Source organism: Zootermopsis nevadensis, unplaced genomic scaffold, assembly GCF_977971745.1.
Source record: "Zootermopsis nevadensis isolate Lab colony 2312 unplaced genomic scaffold, Znev_1.0 Znev_ptg000046l, whole genome shotgun sequence".
NCBI classification, from domain to species: domain Eukaryota; kingdom Metazoa; phylum Arthropoda; class Insecta; order Blattodea; family Termopsidae; genus Zootermopsis; species Zootermopsis nevadensis.
Genome location: NW_028259178.1, coordinates 117,654 through 138,608, shown reverse-complemented (window position 1 = coordinate 138,608; position 20,955 = coordinate 117,654). Strand labels below are relative to the sequence as shown.

Below are 20,955 nucleotides of genomic sequence, written 5' to 3'. Positions count from 1 at the left end.
TCAATGAGCAAAGAGTCACAGAGAGACCACCACACTAAAAACATAGAAGTTTGATAAGGATAGGTTTAATCTAAAGAAGATGAATGATGCTGAAATTGTAGGAAAAATTAATAATAAATAAACATATTTTAGTTGTTAAACGAAAAGACCTTTACACGACAGAGAAAAAATTAACAAGAGTCAAACAAACCAAATCTTACGTCATGTTGACACTGTCACGATCAAGGACCCCAACAGTAAGCTTATGCAGTCCGACTGTGCACCTGAAGACGGAAGTCCTGTGGAATAGATTGCAAAAAGTTGTGGTTTCAAATATCCGAGAAAATATTACATAATGGATGACGCCCATCGAATTGTAATATATGTAATGTGATGTACATAAATGGGGTGGGCATCAAAGCGACCCTTGCTTCAACTACGAAAATTAGCAATTTTTCTGTGGTTACCAGTTCTCCCAAATCGCCAGTAGCTCTGTGCTTACAACAAAGCACAGTGTGCCATTTAGCGAGATCTCGTGATAATCGCCTGATTTCAGGAAATGCCTGCTCATATGTTAAAATAGTTAGAAGCTGTATGTGTTGTTTGTGGAGATAATCAAGGCCTTCGTGCAGGTCCATGGTCTCTCAGAGTTCCTGTGTCCCTAAAGAGACTTTACCTCTTTAATTAAGGTAATATTCTTAGACTAGGGCCTCATAGGCTCCTTTGTCAGGGACTCCCTGAAATTGGGTAGTGCCATGTACTTCAGTTTCCATGAACTCTTGGACTTTGTACTTCCCCATCTTTTAAGCTTCCTTCTTGCATTCCAGACACTTAATACCAGATGAAACCTTCTCACATTAAGGTTACATATTATAGATCACCTTTGTCCATAGGTCTGCTGGAATTGCTAGCGTTCTGTGGTGGTTTGTCAGAATTACTTTCTTCCAATCCACAGATCTGCCAGAACTACCGGCTCCTGGAGAGGTGACCTTTATAAATGATAAAAGTATGTTTCTTACAACTGGTGAATCCCTGCCCTCAGTGATCTTCTCAGCTCCCTGAGATGGCATGCCCGAACTACTGGCTCCCTGCTAAGAAAATAAGCTTCCTTCTGTAGTTCTGGACACTAGGTCTGTACCAGAAGCCTGTCTATAACAAAAGCTACATATTTGTCAGACACATATAACTAATTAACAGAAGTCACATACAAACTAATAAAAGGGAATTATGAATGACTGAAAGCATTCTAGCTGTACACTTACATTACTTCTGGTTTTGGGTTTACAACACTTTAAGGATTTGAGTTTTATTGCATAGAGTGTAAATTGAGTGAACAACCATCTTGTAGTATCTCCAGTGGGTGATTTCTTAGTCTTCCTTTTCAGCAATTCCTCCTCCATGTGGCTGCAGCGTCTCTGTGTGTGAATAGGTGATGCCTGTCTCCACCCTCTAACATGTAATTGCAGTAGCTTTGTGTGACCGCTCCCACATCATGGGCACTGAAGTGACTGCAGTTGATCCAGACATAACCAAACTTTTAGTAGGTCTAACACTACATAAACTTGGACTGGGCTCTGTGCACTTTCATCTTTATTATGATGCATAAATTTCCTTTGAAGATTTCTTGTAACTTGGTGCTTTATCTTCATGTAATAAGAAAATGGGCTAAAGGTTTGAGGTCTGGTCCCCTCTCTCAGGAGCTAATTACTTGGGAATCAGTTTTAAATTAATCATACCAAATCCCAGTTCCACCAAGGTATGCAAAATTTCTTCTGCAGGAATGTGTATTAGGAGACGATGGATCACACCCTTAATGGCAGTTCTGATTTTGGATGGAATTTAAAGTAGTGCAATTTTTTGGAACTGAAATATTGCTTTATGGCAGAAAAGTCAACAGTTTCCTTAGCCACTCTTAGTTGTTCTTAGTTAATATATGTACCATCTGTAAAATATTTTTCTATTTTGGCATTTCAGAAGCTTGAAAATGGAGGTCAGTATAATTGGATTAATTCTGTTGTAGGCCATCGGCTGCTCCTGAATTGTCTTTCCTTTGGAGAGCCCCTGTAGTCAGTCCCCTATGAGGTGTCCTCAGGGGTGCCAATTAGTTTTGTGTTGCCACTTCAGTTGATTTCAAGTCTTATTCTGTGACACCGACTGTCTGCTGCAAATGCCAACTCAGGAATTTTATTTGAAGTCTTCTTGTTGTAAACATCACGTGAGTTTTGGTACTGTCCGCTTCTCTGTTCTCCAAAGTCATCAGTATCAGCGCCATCATTTGAAGGGTCTCTAACTGCTTCTTTCTGGACATTTTCCAGGAACTTTATGTCACTAGATTGCAGAACTGACTTCAGCTTGTTTAATGTGATGGTGTAAGTTCCATAAAGGACACTACAGTCACTTTCATTACAGCAGTTTGCACACACTGGTCCTATCTTTTCTGGCAAACTCTACACTGCCTGCCCACTCAGCCCTCTCACTGTTGCGAGACTCGCAATATCACCAATAACTTTTCCTGCACTGCATCAACATCATGGTACTTTTCAATGTCACTGTACTCTACTCTGACCGAGTCATATTTCTGTTGTCAATATTTTAAAAATTCTGGAAGTTGTTCCACTGTTGTATGTCTGTACATGAAACTGCACTGCATAGCGCAACACAGCACAATGTGACACTTCACTTGGTTTCATGTGCTCTTCATATACTCAAATATGAAAACATTGTTTGTGACAGATGTTTCGCACAGTGACATTCCCATTCAAAATTTCACTGGTGCTTCAATGTGTTCTTTAATATGCGATATGCAGCAACCAACAAAATGACCGTATCAAAGAAAAAATCACTTCAAACCAAAAATCAAGACTTCTCACGTCTCAAAACCAATGAAAGCTGAAAACCAAACTAATCAAAGTAAACTCAATTCTACCAGTAACAAGAAACAGGAACCGATTGGTCAAACAGGTTAGGCTGAGGATTAGGCCAGGAGCAATGGCCAGTCCGAGCCAAGTCCACTCCAATACATGCAAGGAAAGGCGCTGTTTTGTAGCACTACAGAAGAGGTTATGTCGACACAAAGCACCTCATCCATCCTACGATGGATTATGGGTGCCGAATATGGAGGTTTGCTTCCTGAAGCCACGTCTGCAAGCTGCAAGTGTTACAATCCAAATATCTTAGCATCGCGACTGTGGATTTTGACTCGGAAGTTAGCTGATGTGGGGAAATCCTTAGTTCAGCAACTTGGAAGGTACCATGAAGTTCTTTAGCACATACAACAGGTATCAGGAAGTTAATGTTATTTTGTTTTCTCGTGGTAAAAGTTCGTGTGCAGGTAAAAGGTATGCTTCCGTCAGTTCTATACAAATTATATCTTTCGCAGAATTTTCTCTTACAGTTCACATTCATTTCTCTGTATTTTGTTAAAGTTTTTCCTTGCATCGAAGTTTTCCTTTTAAAGGATGACTTAATGGTGTTTGTAATTTAATTCTTTCTAAAGGTAATAAGGGAACATAGACAACAGAAAATGTATAAAATTAGGAAATACAGTTTTTCATAATAAAAAAAGGAGATGATTATTCCACATTTTATGGAAAATTATGTTTCAGAGTTTAACACTTACAAAAATTAATTTAACCTAAAAGTATGGGTGACATAAACAATACAATTTATTACAGAAAAACACATGGGCAATCAGTAACTTGTGAGTGTGTTTGCTGTGGAAATCAGTGCAGTACATATATTTCTGAAATGCCTTCCTTGCTATTTTACATATCCTACTTAACTGGACTTAATGTTCATGTATTTCAGACAAAACCTGTTGTTGCAAAACTAATAACACTACAGATATTACACACAGAGTCAAGAACAAATTTTGCTTCTATTAAACGAATCTGCCATTTTAAGAAATATTTGAACTAGAGCTGTTGATTTTTGTGAGACCTATTTTTGATGCCATGCAGACTCTCTCTATGATCAGCAGCAATGTTTGATAACATTTATTTCAGCTTCACATGAAGGAGGTTCAAACTATGTGAGATTTCAGGTTCTTACAATAGTGAGTATGAAGATGGCCGTCTTCTGGGTTGTCCCATATCATCTATAGAATTTTACTGAAGTTTTTGAGGTGCTTCCATCATCAGGATCATTTCTCTGATGCCACCTTCACAGCTGTTTCCCAAATGAATTGTCATGAAAACCAACCACCAAAAAAGGGGAATTGGTCAAGGCAAAAACACCTTACCAAAGCAGCAAGCACGCCTGGAAAGTTTCCCGGATTACACGGCGTAACCCTGCCTTTTTTTTAGCATAAAACTCCTAATACCAAACCTAATCATAATCTGCTTAGCAGTTCTGGAGATGAAACATACAGACAGAGAACTGGACAGGTGAATGTGGCCTCCCCATCACATGTTCAATTTATAGAATTTATGTTAAATGCCATGGTTATGCAGTTCTTACTGTAATCAATTTTAAACATATAATCAGAATATTTACACAACACTTTCACTTTCAAGAGAAAGTATGGGCATACCTTCACTATGAATTACAGATGGATCTCCATATTTAGGAGAAATATGTTCTCGAGATGACTGCAAATAATGTCATGGATTCTGTGCATGTATCTGTTTATAACTGGCATGTTAAGAAAGCTATGGGAGAAAATAAAAACATTTATGATCACAGTCGGGTAATTTCTTCATGTCTGTTACAGACAAAATATAAAATAAGAAATTAAGCCTTCGAGTAAGCACAGATTTACTGGCAGATTAAAAGAATGTGGATGCACGAAAGATCAGCTAACAGTTGAAGTGCAAGGGTCACTTTGTCGCTGACCCCATTTACATCCATGCAACCTTTTAACTACAGGTAAACCTCGATTTGCACCACTTCAATTTGCGCCGATTCGGAATAACGCCGCTTTTGAAACCAGCAAGTCAAAAGGTGAAGAAAATATATTTTACTATTATTTATAATGTTTTACAATGTATCTCGTACTGATTCTTATACTAAATCGTAATTCTTACATTTCTGATTTTGAATAAAAATTATAAATATAGTCACTTCTGCAGTCATTGCTAAGTAGTTGCGAAATAATCTCCTAAAAATCAGCCAACATTGCGCAACAGTCACGTGAGCATTGGTCACTCTTCACGGTGAGTCATTTGTGTTCATCCTGATAAGAGAGTAAGGAAAAATGCGCCCTGTTCGATTCTTGTTGACACATTGAATGTGCTGAAAACTGTGTTTGAGTTGTTGTTCGACCACTATTCTGCAGTAGCAACTGTTTTATATTTATAAATTGTAGAAGAGCCACCATGTCTGGTAAGAGAAGTGAATGTGTTGCTAAGAAGTTGCGTAGGTCAATTGCGTTAGAAGATAATATGGACGTATTTCGTAGAATAGAAGGTGGAGATACCCGTCGTAAAGTATGCAGAAGTATGAAGTTGCCTCCTACCATAATGAAAAATTCATATAAAATAAAACAGTCAATGCAACAGGCTACGAGAGTAAGTGCAATGCAAGTGAGTTATAGCAGAAGTAAACTTCTAGAAAGAATGGAGAAATTACTGTTGCTATGGGTGGATGACATAAATCGAAAAAACATTCCCTTGACTGAAATTGCTATCACGGATAAGGCGAAGTCAGTTTTTGAGGAACTTAAGGTGTCAATGTTTGGGTGCCGGGAACGCATGTCATTGACTTCCCATTGATTTACATTATAAAAAGAGTTTCAATTTACGCCGATTCCATTTACGCTGGTTCGTCCAGGAACGCATCCCTGGCGTAAATCGAGGTTTACCTGTATATCTCTTTGAGATCAATGGTCAAATGTGGGTTGGTCATAGTCATTCCTACTTGTTACACAAATGCATTAAATTCTGAAGAGAAGAAATTACATGGTCAGTTGTTCCATAACTGAAACTGCCAGAAAGAAAGGAGGAGAGAAGTGAGGTTCGGCTCTTTCTAGGCAAATTTCAAAAGACCATGTAATCTTCACTATACCCAACCATTTATTATAATACATTTAAAAAATGATGACAAAAAGATAAGAAAGCTTATACATTCTACAAGTGCTCTGGGTAGAAGCCATTCATGTTTAACATCTGCAACAGATCAAGAAGATGTGGTTGGTAGCCCGTGTTTGCAAGCTTGGTGGCGTATTTGAAGGTGTAAACCGCCAAGCTGTGAAAGCAGCCATATATCTGGACCATTGTATCAAACTTGGGATGTTCATATTGGAAGGAGCCCGACTGGCGCCAAGCCTGGGAATGAATCTGTCCGTGAAACTTGAGTATCATTTTCAGCACATCCAGTAGAGCCTTCTGTATGGAACGTGACTGCTTGTTCAGGAGACACCTGTAACACACACACACACATACCCTACAACAAAGTCTTCTCAAGCTACCTGACATTTTCGAAACTGAGGCAGCCTCCAAAACATCAGGGTTTTAATTCAGGCTGATCACCTGTGGAGACTTCCTCAAAGACTAGTCCTTGATGTTGGAGTCAGAGATTTTCTGCAACAGTCTGTTGATGAAATGCTAGAGTTTAAATAAGGGCTTATAATCCTTTCAGAGGTTATTGTTCTATTTAGTATAAGTCATCATTACCATACCTGCTGAAAACCAGTGGATTTAGTGCAACCGTCATCGTTTGTTAAACCTAATTAAGATTTAAAATTGTACTATTCTGTAAGTTCTGTACTTTATGACTTATTCCACATCACAGTCTGACTAACTTTTGGTATCATGGAATGTGGGTATGTAGGATTTGAGGTTCTCACAAACACAGCTGCCTTCTGGGTAGAAGTTTACGAATGTTTCGGAGGTCCTTGCTGCCTCCCTCATCAGAGCAATGAGTGACTTTACTAAGTAAGATTTTAGGTTATCATGACAGTGAGTTTCAAGATGGCCGTCTTCTGGTTTCAGAGGTCATTGCTGCCTCCATCATCAGGGTATTGATTCAACGTCCTGATGAAATAAGCAGCAAGAACATCTGATACACTGGTAAATTTCTACCTCACTACATCGTGCTACAACCCCCAAAACAGCCATCGTCTGTTTATGTATTTTGAAAACTGCAATGGCTGATGGCCCAAAATATCTTTATTGCACTTAGCTAACATGAAAACTTCATATTTTATAAAAGAGTGGATCACTGCTGACAAAAATAACTTTCTGCAAATAAACTTACTGACAATACATAGTCAGAAATTACCTTCGCTTTTATTTAATTAATTATTAATGACATCAAGATATTTGAAATGAAAATAATAGATCTTAATGAGATGTATATTTTTTGTCATCTACGTAATTCTTGGACAATGAGTCATTCTTACGCAACTTAAAATTTGATTTGAACTTCATGTAAAATATGGTTTCTATTGGACCAAACTGAAGAAAGACAGGATTTTCTTGACAACTTTAAGGGACACCAAATACCAAACATAAATTATATCCACTCAGCAAGTCTGGATGTAAAATCCACACAGACAGATATAACCTCTCTGGCACTCCAGTTTGAAACACACATGACTGCCAAATGCATTTTCTCTAAATGATAAAGCAACTAGCTAAGGGAATGCAAAAATCAACTTTATGAGCATTAGCTTCATTTAAATGGGTAAGACTACCTCTCCGTATTTTTTAAGTGTTCATGAATGAGGCTTACTGCTTTGTACATAAGGAATAGGAGAGGTTAGCCGGAATATGAATATAATATTCCACCATAAATGTCTTGAAAACAGTAAGACATTAATCTGTGAGAATTAAACTTACACATTAATTTATGTAGTATAGTTAAAACCCAAAGTGGTTTTCATTTCTGCTGCCATCTTGCCCAAGCGCATGATACTCAAGAAACGAAAGTATTTTTAGGGGTTTCTAGAAGATATAACTGACCAGACATTTGTCGCGCTGTTGTATCTTACATTTTTTCAAAGGTCATCTAAAAATGGCCATTGATGCACGCGTGCATCAATTGCACAGAGAAATAGTAGTTATATTCCACGCAGCTCAACGCAAGTACGAGGGTCGCTCATTAAGTAATGCCCCACATTTTTTTCCTCAGAACATATTTATTCAAGATGGCTCAAATTTAGTGACAATATAAATCAATGTTTCCTTTACACATACTATTTATCCACATAGTCCCCATCAACTTGTACGGTTTTACGCCAGCGTGGAACAAGTGCATGCATGCCTTGCCGGTACCAGCTCTTGTCCTGTGCACGTAGCCATGTCCTCACTGCTTGAATCACGCTCTCGTCATCTTCAAATCTTGTTCCGCGGATAGCATCTTTAAGTGGCCCAAAGAGATGGAAGTCGGAGGGTGCCAGATCTGGACTGTAGGGTGGATGGGGTAGCACCGTCCAATCCAATTTGGTGATTTCTTCCCGGGTTCTCAGACTTGTGTGAGGGCGTGCATTGTCGTGCAGGAGCAAAATTTCTGCTGGATGCTTGTGAGGCCGAACTCGTCGAAAACGCTTCTTGAGGGTTTTCAGGGTCCTGATGTATGCGTCTGAATTGATGGTCGCACCTCTTGGCATCACATCCACAAGAATGACCCCATCACTGTCCCAAAAGACAGTCATCATGACTTTTCCGGCGGAGGGAGTTGTCTTGAATTTCTTCTTTCTCGGTGATTGAGGATGATGCCACTCCATTGACTGCCTTTTTGTCTCTGGCTCAAAGTGGTGTATCCAGGTTTCGTCACCTGTAATGATCCGGGACAGAAAGACCTCTCCCTCAGCATCAAAACGCTCCAACAATTCAGAAGAAATCGTTTTCCTTTGAATCCTGTGGTCTGCTGTGAGACTTCGTGGAACCCATCTTGCGCACACCTTCGAATATGCGAGAGCCTGGATAATTGCAATCACACTTCCATTGCTGACTGAAAGCTGTTGGGCCAATTGTCGAGTTGTGATGCGCCGATCCTCACGAATAATGGCATCCGCGCGGTTCAACATGTCTGGAGTGGTGGCTGTGGCAGGACGCCCAGAGCGCGGCAGATCACGGAGCTCGGTTTCTTCACTTCCTGAAGCTTTAACTCTCTTAGCCCAGCGACCAACGGTGCTCCTATCGACTGCACAGCTTCCATACACAGCACACAAACGTTTATGAATGTTCACCACCGTTTCTTTTTCAGCAACAAGGAATTCAATTACAGCTCGTTGCTTGTAACGAGAGTCGTTCACAGACGCCATTTTAACAGTTCACTACAGCTCCGCTATCGGTTGGAATCATTTGAAACTCCGTACACGAACGCGGGAAACATCAAATCTCAAGCATGTAAAAGTACACTTTTCTATCTTCATTATTGGCTGAGAAAAAAAATGTGGGGCATTACTTAATGAGCGACCCTCGTATCATCGACTAGAACACTTACATAATTACACATGACATGAGCATATACTCGATTAACAAACGTTCCTAAATTTCAACACTGAATATTTTTTGCTGGTACTGAAAATTTCCACATTTACAGTGGCAAAATGAAATACTGTTTACTATGCCCGATTCCCTGAACTGAATGAAAAACCGACAAACCTGAAGAGCACCATTTTGACATGGGTAACATGTATCCTATAGAGATCATCAAGAGTGCAGGCATTCTGTAGCTTCTGTAGGAACTCAACCCAGCTTGCCTGGAGCACAGTGGCAGTAACATAGTTCTGAAGCGCACGTACAAAATGTGTCATTTCATGGCGATACAGCTGCAAACGGTGATACTGTGGGGAGCGCAGCAGGCCAGGTTTATCTTCGGCTTCTCTCTTTAGGTAATGAAAATCCTCCTCCAGCACCCAGGAGATGCGGCGCAGTCTTAGCAGGTACCCGAAGATCTGCAGGAAATGGGAAGAATGAACTGTTCTGTCTCAGTAACACACTTTTACATTACGAGGTGCGATAGGAAAGTTTCAAGACTGTGTCAATAGAGGGCGAACCGGATGTAGTACGAGCTTCTGCCGCTAGGGGGTGCGGCCTACATTCATAGTGAATCAGTGTGCCAGCCGGCATCATCGAATTAGCATTTGTTTCTTAGTTACGGGCGTTTTGGTAGTGCATTACACCGACCCTCCTGCGATTTCGGAATGGCGTGTGCATCAAATTTTGCCAAAGACTCGCCAAAACGGCTACGGAAACCTATGAAATGCTAAAGCAAGCATTTGGGGAGTCCGCAATGGGTCGTGCACAAACTTTTGTGTGGCATTCACGTTTTAAAAACGGCCGAACTTCTGTCGATGATGACGAGCGTTCTGGACGACCATATTCGAGCACAACGCCCGAAAATGTTACGAAGATCGACGTCGTACCATCAACGACTTGTGCGACATTGTTGGGATAGGCTATGGGACCTGTCAGCTGATTCTAAAGGAAGAACTCCACATGCGACGCATCCTGTCTGAGGACCAGAAGCAGAATCGACTTCTCGTTTGTCAGGAGCTCAAAGATCTTGCAAGAACCGACCCCAACTTCCTTTCTAAGCTCCGTGTGACTTCTTCCTCTTCCCAAAGATGAAAATTCAGCTAAAGGGAAGGAGATTTGAGACGATTGAAGAGATTCAGGCAGAATCGCAGATGGTGCTTGACAGGCTGACAAAGAAAGATTTCCAGGGATGCTTCCAGGCTTGGCAGAGGCGCTGGGATCGTTGTGTTCGCTCCCAGGGGAACTACTTTGAGGGTGATGGATGAATTTAATACCTGAGATAAGTGTACGGGTTTTTATACGCGCAAGTCTGGAAACCTTTCGATCGCACCTCGTATGTTGCACACTCAACCATAAGACAGCACAACAAAGTCCTCTGAAAGCCAACAGTTAAAATTCTGAGATGAAACATATACATACAATTCAATGTAACACATTTAATTACACCAAGGCTTCACAGCAGTTAAAGAACTTATTGTAATACAATTTTAAATGTCCTAAACATAAAATCTTTCTGCTAATTTGCTGTTATACATGGAGACTCTGAAAGGACTGTCTGGGCATAACACTATTCTATTGGACAACAGAGAAGGTTACATTGTTCAACGATCTCTTCATTTTCATTCTTGCTTTGTGTAGAAGTGTACATTTATTGTTTTGGAATTCCTTACTGCTCCATCTTCACACTGAGTATGCAATGGCCTGTGGTGATACTTTTGGAACAAATCCTCCGGTTGGTATAAAGTACTCTGTTTGTTGAGTAAGTGAGCAGGCGTAGCTCAGTCAGAACAGAGACTGGCTACGGACTGGGCATTGTCAATGAGACAAAGAACTGACATAAGTAGTCTCCAAAGAATAAGTTATACTTTGTACTGAATTTCTTTTAAGTCACACTCGGCACTGACCTAACCTGTTGTAGGTAGGATTTGAGGTTCTCACGGCAGCGAGTTATGACCCGAGGTTTTCCGTTTGTAATCTCATAGCCTTTATTAACACTTTATATCACACATTCCCATCCAGTATCTGCTAGGCATTTTCATATGAACCCATCTGCTAAATGAGGGGCCAAATACGTCATACACTTTCTGGAAAAAACCTGAAAACGTTTTCAATCAGCTGGAAGAGTTTGAAGTACTGAAAACTACGAAATCAAAGAATGGCATCCACAGGTTAAAATAAATGATCTGTTTTTTACCTGTAACATATAATTTGCATCCTAATCTGTTCTGCTGTCTTACATCATGCTTCACTGTTACAGTCCTGCCACCGCAGTTTTTGAAAGAACACTGAACCAAGTCCAGATTTCATGTACAAAAGCAAATTTAATTTTTTTAATCAAGAAACCTTAAAGTAGGGCAAAGAATGTATTATATTATACACAGCTATGGCTGGGATCATCAAGAATAAATACAAAATGCAGGAAAACCTTAGAATAAGGATCTTAAAATCAGAAATTCACTGTAAGCAGATAGCATGCATTTGAAAAATATCATGCCCAGTCAATCTTCAAACTTTCAAACAAATCATTTGGTGGACAAATCTCACATATAATTACATTTAAATTATCAGCACTTAATTTTAGAGTGTTTTAAGTCTGTTACGTTAATATCCAGAGGGAAAGAACTCATATAAATACATGAAGGCAGCTTACAATGGAAAGGACACTCAGACAGAGCACCCGATCCACACACATACATTAAGGAGAGCATTTAGGAGGTTGATCTTGCTTTGGGCAATCTATATATATATATATATATATAAAAAAACCAACAACAACTCACATCGTTGTACTTCTGGAGAGCTGTCTCAGTGAAAATGATGTTGAGGGGCCAGGCCATCCTGTATTGTAGCACTATGCAGTCCAGCAAGAGCGGCGAAGAATACGAGAAGTGCGGCGGAATATACTTCACACCGAAACTCAGCCTGTCCATGTTGGGGTCCGGACGTGTCAGAGCTTTGGACAGGATGGAGTTGAGCGCGACACAGTTCAACAGATCCGACGGGCACGCCACCTGGTACACGCGCTCAAACAACATACTTGTCATGTTCCGCCCAAACTCTCCATCCAACAGAAAGAAGTAATTTCGCAGGCTGTGCAGGTGTGAGAGGAGCCCCTGATCTTGCAAGAAGAACCTGAGCATGGCGCTGTTCACTAGACTCATCTGCATTACGAAGAAAAGGTACACGAACACTACATCATTACATTATATGACTCCCATAAAGTAAGCACAACGAGAAATATGATATTATCAACCAACGGGAACTATAGCATCGGAATAAAATAAATTTGTAATTATAAAAGATATCCATGAAACTGTCTAATGTGACAGATAAATGCAATGGATATAAGCTCTATGCATACAACTACAGTATCATAAAACGTTTATTAGAAATAATGATGAAAGAAAAATACAACAAAAATTAATACCAGTAGTATGATGTGAAAAGATGTAAATATCTGTACTTACTACACAAAAGATCATGTTGCAAGTACTTTGAATGCAGCGAAGTTTAAGTCAACATGTCAGAGAACTGAAAACTATAGGTTTTATCTAAAACAGTTAAAGATACCATAACATACCTCTGACATTCAATGAATTTCTCGTGAGACCAAGCACCTCTGAAACGTCGGTAAACTTCTACCAGACCACACAGCACAATACCCAGAAAACAGCCATCTTATTATATAAAAAAAAAAAACTGCTAACTTCACAAAATTATGGAATACCATGTTTTAAATATTTACATATGTATTAAATTCAGTGGCTTAAAAAGAATTTACAATACAATTAGTAGCAGGTACCTTCTTTTCTAGAGTCCCAAGTTACGGTGTTTCGGCTTTCCTTATAAATCAAATGAATCTGATTCTGAGGCAGGAACACAGGAAAGAACGCTGCTTACACCGAAAGTTAAAGACGCTTTAATGCTAAAAATCATCATACAACAAGAGGAGAAGGCAATCACCTGAATCTTTAGCGGAACGAGGATGGACTTCTGCAAGTTGATGTTAATGGAAGACATGTCGGCACCGCCCACATCCACTGCCGACAATGTCGTCGAATCCTTTACAGGGCGCATCACACCGTCCGTAACGTTTACAAGTGGAGCATCATCCAGAGACTTATGCAGTCTGTAACTGAATGTCGTGTCAGTCCTCCCACCGGTCACAAGAAATTTGTTTTGTTTTAATTCGTCAGGCTCCGTACTCAAGACAAACTTGGTTTTCGTTGGCAGTGTAGTATAAGTTTTTGATTCTGAAATGGTTGTTTCAAAGGACATACTGTTGTTTGCATCCTCTGCATCATCAGTGGCAAAGCTTTCTGGCTTCAGGATCTGAAATAAGAAGGGAAGTAACTGCATCATACTCTGTGATCAAGAAAAGAGAAAGATGATCATCTTCTGAAATGTTACATTGTGAAGTCTGGTATACGTCAAACAAGATTTCAGAGGAGCTTACTGCCTCCACAGAGATCTTATGAAATGTCAGTCAATATCTACTAGAATACATGGTGTAACATTGCAGGAGACAGCCATCTTCATACTCAATGCCATGAGAACCTCAAATCTCAGACAGAAGCAAGTTCTTAATGAGTCTAATTATAAGTAACCAGCCACGATCCAATACAGTACAGTACATCTCCGATCCTCATAATACTGATACGATATTACTTCTTGGTCCATATACAAAACATTGACATCACTACGAAATACGAAATACAAACATATTAGTGACCTGTGATACTACAACGAATGGAGAAACAATATAAAGGACAAGAACATCATAAGAAAAAATGAAAACCTAAAATCATTAATAAATCAGTAAAAAAATCAGTAATTCAGTGATAAGTTTATATACATAACACCTGATGATGGCTATATATAGCCGAAACATGTCGTGTATGTTCCACATGTAAATCGAGTACTCGATAGGGAACGTAAAATGATATTTTAATCTTTTAATCATATTATATTGTGATTGACGGCTAATTTTAATATATATTTTTAATACTGAGTCTAATTATCTCTACCCATGAATACCACGTACCTAATATCCACTGAAGAGACTGTAGCTTCCTAATAATTTCAGATACACTAATGAAGAGACACATTAATGGCGGACCTACAGATAAGTAATCTATAGCCACAAACCCCTTTTTTATGGTAAAAAATAATGCCTGTTGTTATTACATCAGTAAAGCCTTACATATATTTCTTAAGAACTTAAAATGTCACTTATTACTTCAACTCTTATTCCAAATAGATTATAATTTGTAGGAAATATTTATGATGCTTACTTCAGCTGCTGCAATCTACGTGGTGATCCATTTCCATGCATGAGTTTTGCATGCTAATGATTCATTATTTACTGTCATCAAACAAAAAGCTAAGTACAGATTCTGTGAGACCACAATCTCATTGTTTTATACACCAATAAAAATGTATCTGAATAAAAGTTGTATATTTTTCGATAACCTATTATTTATCAACCATAATATCAAGAACCTGTGTAAATATGTTAGCAGTGGTTCTAGTGGTGTTCCCACCTCATAAGTTTGCAAGACATTCACACCAGGCACAAACATTATAAAATAAGGAATAGTAAGCTGAAATGAAAACTTGTTGGCTATTTTTAGAGATCCAATGAATGGACAGAGTTAAATGTTCATGTCTACACTAACATAAACTTACTGAATGAGTCAATGATACCCATGAACTTTGAACAGAAAATCTATTAGTCAAAACAGGATACTGTTATCATTATGATAAAACATTTTAAGAAATATATAGTAGACTCTTGATTATCCACGATGACATTGAAAAACTTACCATTTTTTTAACATTATTATACAGAATGTGCACAAAAATGTACAAAGATTTCTTGTTAGAGGCCATATTCATTCGATAGCTTTAAACTAGCTAACTTCATGCAGCAGTTCTTGAAAAGCTGATGATAATTTAACAAAATATTCCTTTTCTTCTTGTAATCTGAGGTTCTCACAGCAACAAGTATGAACATGAAGATGGCTGTCTTCTGGGTTGATGTGCCATGTAGCCTGGGAGATACTAAATAACGTTTCAGGAGACAGCCATCTTCATTTCTTAGTGCGATCACTAAAGCTCACCACTCAATACTATCCCCAGCCAAGTAAATCCAGTCCATGCCCTTATGCATTATTTGTGTAAGATCCATCTTAAAATTATTATTATTATTTATTATTGACTGCAAATGGGTTTATACCCGGTGGCAGTGACCTACAATAAGATACAAAACAATGAGATACATCAACACAACATATCCCACTCAAAATCAACCAACTCTTAGATTACAAAACCATCTAACCTAAAGTACTTAACTTAAAAATTAATACCACCTAGACATAAGACAATAACCGTAATGAATTACAAACGTCATGAACTGATGCACTCACTCAACAATACAATGAGACACAACAATACAACATACCACACTCAAAATAAAACATCTGACACACAATACAAAACACACATCCACTAATTAATCGCTATACTTAGAGTAGAATAAAAAATAAAAAGTCCTCCCTCAGTACATGAAAATTTTATCCCAAAGAACTACAGCCCTTCATCACTTGGAGACTCAGTCACTTCCCTTATCACCATCTAATCCCCTCTTAATAACCCCTTGCTTGTAACTACTTTTCTGACCCTCTTTCTAAAGGTGCCTAATTTACAGGGGAAAGACTCTAGCACGCCTGGAGGTAATTGGTTCCAGCTTCTTATGGTCCTATTTACAAAGGAATATTTGCCTACATCCGTTCTTTGTTTCCTAGTCCTAATTTTCCGACTATGATCACCCCTGCCCAGGTAGCATGGCTTTAGTAATCTATCCTCTATCATTTTCCAAGCCCGGCCCCCCGTGTATGCTTTGAAAAGGGCGCACATTCGGGCTATCAATCTACGCTGTGCCAATTTTTCCCAACCAGATTCGTTAGTGTATTTTGCAAATTTAGCCGCTCTCTTCTGCACCCGATTTAGGGCTCTTACCTGTCCTTCCCTGTAAGGGTCCCAACACACAGCTCCATATTCAAGTATCGGTCTCACTAGCGACGTATAAGCTAAACGTTTCGTATTGTTATTTCCCTTTTTTAGTATACGCATTACGAAATGGAGAGCCTTCCATGCTTTAATTAGTGTATAATTCACATGATCTGCCCAGCTTAGATCGCCGCGAATAAGTTTTCCTAAGTACTTAAAGCTATTTGCCTCTGGAATTAATTGATCCCCAAAAAAGTACCTCAGCCTATCCTTCACCCTAGCTCTATTGAAGCTGACTGCTTTACTTTTACCTGGATTTATCTTCATTTCATTTTCCCATAATCTATTCAAATCTGTCTGTAACTTATCAATGTCACTACTATCCATTATTTTCCTGTATATTATACAATCATCAGCGAAAAGCCGTATATTTGAATCAATGTTTTTCCAAATATCATTAACATAAGCTAGGAATAGCAAGGGACCTAATACGCTCCCTTGCGGCACTCCTGACGTTACCCTGACTTCATGAGATAGTTGCCCGTCCACTCTCACTCTTTCCGAACGTCCTAAGAGAAATTCCTTCACCCATAACACTACCCTCAAGTCCACACCGGATGCAGCAATTTTTGTAATCAGCCACTCGTGTGGGACTAAATCAAATGCCTTTGAGAAATCTATTATAACCACATCAGTCCTGATTCCCTCGTCCAATGAATCAGCAACATCCTGACAAACCGTGACTACTTGACTTTCGCATGAGTACCCAGGTCTAAACCCATGTTGCCCCTCATATAATCACTCACTCCTTTCCCAGACTTGCCTTAGATAACCTGCTATAATGTGCTCCATTTGCTTGCAAACCACTGCGGTTAAACCGACCGGCATATAGTTCCCAACTACCGATCGATCTCCCCCTTTATAAATAGGAACCACTATAGCCTTCTTCCAGTCCCCTGGGATAGAATTGTTGTTCATCGTTACCTCCAGCAGACGCGCAAGGTATGGAATCATTGCTTCCCCACCTAACTTTAAAATTTCCCCGGGAATGCCATCTGGTCCGACGGATTTATTTCTCCTGATTGCTGATATCCGTTTCCTTATGATATTGATACTAATGGTAAACGTTTTATCTGAATCTGTTGATTGGATTAGCTGGTTATTTAGCGGATTTTTTCGATCGCAACTGAATACCGATGCATAATAAGCGTTTAGGGAGTTGGCGTTTTCTATTTGATCTGTGATGAGGTTTCCTTTAACGCCCTTGATTGCAGGAATAGTTTCTCTATTACCTTTACGTTTTTTAACATATTTGTAAAACTCTGTCCAGCTTCTCCCTTCGCTTTGCAAGACCGAAGTTAAGAATGTCTCCTGAGCCTTCTTTTTTACTATCAGCAACTCCTTGGATAACCGTTTCAGCTCCGCTTGGTACTGCCCTCCAGATTTCCTCTTATTATACACCCTCCTCACCTTTACCTTTAGACGTTTCACTTCCTTGGTATAGTATTCCGGATCCGGATTTTTACTCAGGATTCTTTGAGGTACGAAACGATCGATACCCTCGAAGACTATATCCTTATAACTTTCCCATATCTCTTCTACGCTACTACCATTTCCAGCCCATAATTTAAAATTTTCCCAAAGAAAGTTTTGTAATCCTAAAACATTTGTTTTATGGTACACGGGGACTAATCTTTCTACCTGCGGTTCACAGATTTTTTCTTCCCATTCCACTTCTAATAATACCCCACTGTGGTCACTGATCCCCTGTACGATGCTGCAAGAGGTGAGCGAACTTTCAGGCCGGACCAGGTAAACATCCAGCAATGCATCCCCTCGGGTTGCCCTATCCACTACCTGCGTGTACCCCTTTTCTCATACCAGTCTATTTATAAATGCCTGATTTCTGCTAGTACCTTCCACGTTTCCCTTCCAATCTGCGTAGGGCAAATTCAAATCACCTCCAATGATGCTACGCTTCGTAGAATTTACTAAATGACTAGTTCGTGCTGCCAATCTTTCAATAACTCGCATGTCCTCGTTAGGAGCTCTGCATATACCTATAATTTCCCACGAATATTTTGTATCTATTCCTTTCACTTCTACCGCAATCATCTCAAAATCCTCATCTACCCATAACTCCGTAAAGGCAATGAAATGTTTAACACATATAAAGACCCCACCACCACGGGCAGACCTATCTCTCCTGAAAGTTGTAAAATCTGTCCTAAAAACTTCAGCATTGCTAATATCTTCTTTAAGCCAAGACTCTGTGCCTATAACAATATCGGGGTTATACGTGTCAACTAAATTCCAAAGCTCTAAGGCTTTATTATAGATACTCCTACAGTTAACCTGCAGCACCACTAACGAATTGCCTTCAACCCTATATGCTGCTACCGAAGTTAAAGTTTCTGCCCCTGCCCTAGCTTCTATTTCCCTACTCACCAATTTACTCGTCTCTGTTCCCCTTATTTCATGCAAAGCCTTCCGTTCTCCAGTTGATGAATGCCGCGTTTCCCTGGTTGTCCTCGTTCTGTGAGTGCCGTCCACCAAAACGTGTCACGTCTTCCTTCGTGCTGCTCCTCCACCATCAAGTCCACTAACTCTAGCGTACAGTTGTCTTAATCGTCTCCTGTCCATCCCCAGCAAAATCCCCTTCCTGTATCCAGCTGTTCGGATCAACAAATGTAATTCCAAGGACGTTTGCAACCCAGTCTAATCTCTCATTAAGAGCACCAATACGCCGCCATGACACTTCTCTACGCCTTAGCACTCCACTCAGGACAAGCTTGCAGTTCGGACATTTATTCTTTACTGTAGCCACCAGCGCACACACTTCTCCCATTACAAAGTCCAAATTCCTCGTTGATCTTAAGTCATTCGTACCCACGTGAATAATAACAGTTTCTGGACTGCCTAGATCCCTCAAATCAGACTTGGCATCCATAACGAATGATCACTTGGTAACTTTTTGTTTTTATTGTTTGTGATCACGACGATCGAAAATTTTGTGTGCATTTCTCACCTTCCCATGTTTGCTACGTCTTTCCAGACTCTTCCTCTTTGATTTGATAAACATAATATTTGGTGAATTGAGCCGGGATAGCTCAATCAGTATAGTGACTAGCTACGGGCTTGACGACCGGGATTCGATCCCCGACGGGGGCAGAGGATTTTTCCTCCAGACCGGCTCTGGGGCCCACCCAGCCTCCTCTACAATGGGTACCGGGGTCCTTTCCCGGGGGTAAAGCCGGCCGAGGCGTGATGCTGACCACTCACCCCCCATCTAGTGCCGAGGTCAAGGAAGAGAGGAGCTATACCTCCACTCACCCCAAACGCCTACATGGCGTGTAGTAGGATAAACTTTACTTAATATTTGGTGAAACGTATGAATTCTGAAGCTCTTAATTATGTATTTTTCTCCATTTTTGTTTTACTCCCAGTCCCTTGGAATATTTAGACATCTAAGACTTAAATATTCACCCCAGCACCCTGTTCCAAAACACCCACAATTCTTTTCTTCCCTTCAGAAAGAGACCAAGTTTCAATACTGACAGAAAGCAACAGGCAAATTAGCAAAACTTACCTCCACTGAAACGACACTTAGCACCTCAGCGTATTGCATGTCCACATCTCTCCTATTCAACTCAGAATCTGATACCCTGCTGCTCTTATTATCTGTGATATGTTCATCAATCTGAGGATCTTCATTCATAGAAGACTGACTCACTGATTCAATGACTGCTGATATGTCAACCTTGCTGTCGTAGCCCCGAGTCACACATGCACTAGAGTTCTTTGTATCAAGTCCAGAGTTGTTTATATTAAACTCTGTGTTGATTTCTTCCACGTTGTTCTGTACATCAGAGATCTTCCTGGCCGTGTTCGTTGCTTCAGGACTGTGCTGAGTGTTGACACAGGTGTTTGTTGTCTCTTCAAGGTGCATTATGTTAAACACAGGCAGGTTGCTGTTGATATCTTCAAAGTCATTGTTGTTATTTGGTCTCCATACGGTTGTCACGGGCTCTGTGTCATCAGACTTCACTTCCAGTCTCTTTTCTTGCAGTTTCATACGCGAAATACGCCACTCCGCATGCTGCAAGCGTTTCTCTGCCACATCAGTGAGAACTGAATAATAGCGCACCAAATCAGCTCTGTAAAGAGATAGGTAAAGGCATACGTAGAACGCTTGACAATGTTTATGAGGAAGAATGTGCTAATCAAATTATACAAATAGAAAGGAGCAAGTACCATTTCAAACTGATGACTCAAAACAGAACCACATATATTTTCCACATCGTGACCTTCAAAAAGATTGGAGCAGTAGAGTCTCAGACGCAGTTTTAACATTACGTCTTGCGTGGCTCTATACTACAAATGTAGCTGGGCCTCTATGCCTCTCCTTATGCCCCTCTTAGGTTAACACATTTTACTTAACATTTTGTTCTTAATTACCATTCATCTAGGGTGAGAGAACAAGATTCACGATATATAGCATGAAAAATTAAGCACTTTAATCTTTATACTTTTAAACAAA

At 39.8% G+C, this 20,955-nt stretch overlaps 1 protein-coding gene across 3 annotated transcripts in view; it reads right to left on the bottom strand.

The window, feature by feature from the left end:
- Positions 1–5,967: 5,967 nt before the first annotated feature.
- Grip163 (gamma-tubulin complex component 6) overlaps positions 5,968–20,955 on the bottom strand; it is a 103,764-nt gene continuing 88,776 nt past the window's right edge. For all 3 annotated transcript variants that reach the window (XM_087360800.1, XM_087360801.1, XM_022082464.2), the window contains 5 exons: positions 20,005–20,572; positions 13,368–13,736; positions 12,185–12,565; positions 9,528–9,820; positions 5,968–6,336 (listed from right to left, as the gene is read on the bottom strand). In XM_087360800.1, coding sequence (XP_087216926.1) covers positions 6,045–6,336; positions 9,528–9,820; positions 12,185–12,565; positions 13,368–13,736; positions 20,005–20,572 — 1,903 coding nt within the window. In that variant the 3' untranslated portion in view covers positions 5,968–6,044. The remainder of the gene's footprint in view (positions 6,337–9,527; positions 9,821–12,184; positions 12,566–13,367; positions 13,737–20,004; positions 20,573–20,955) is intronic.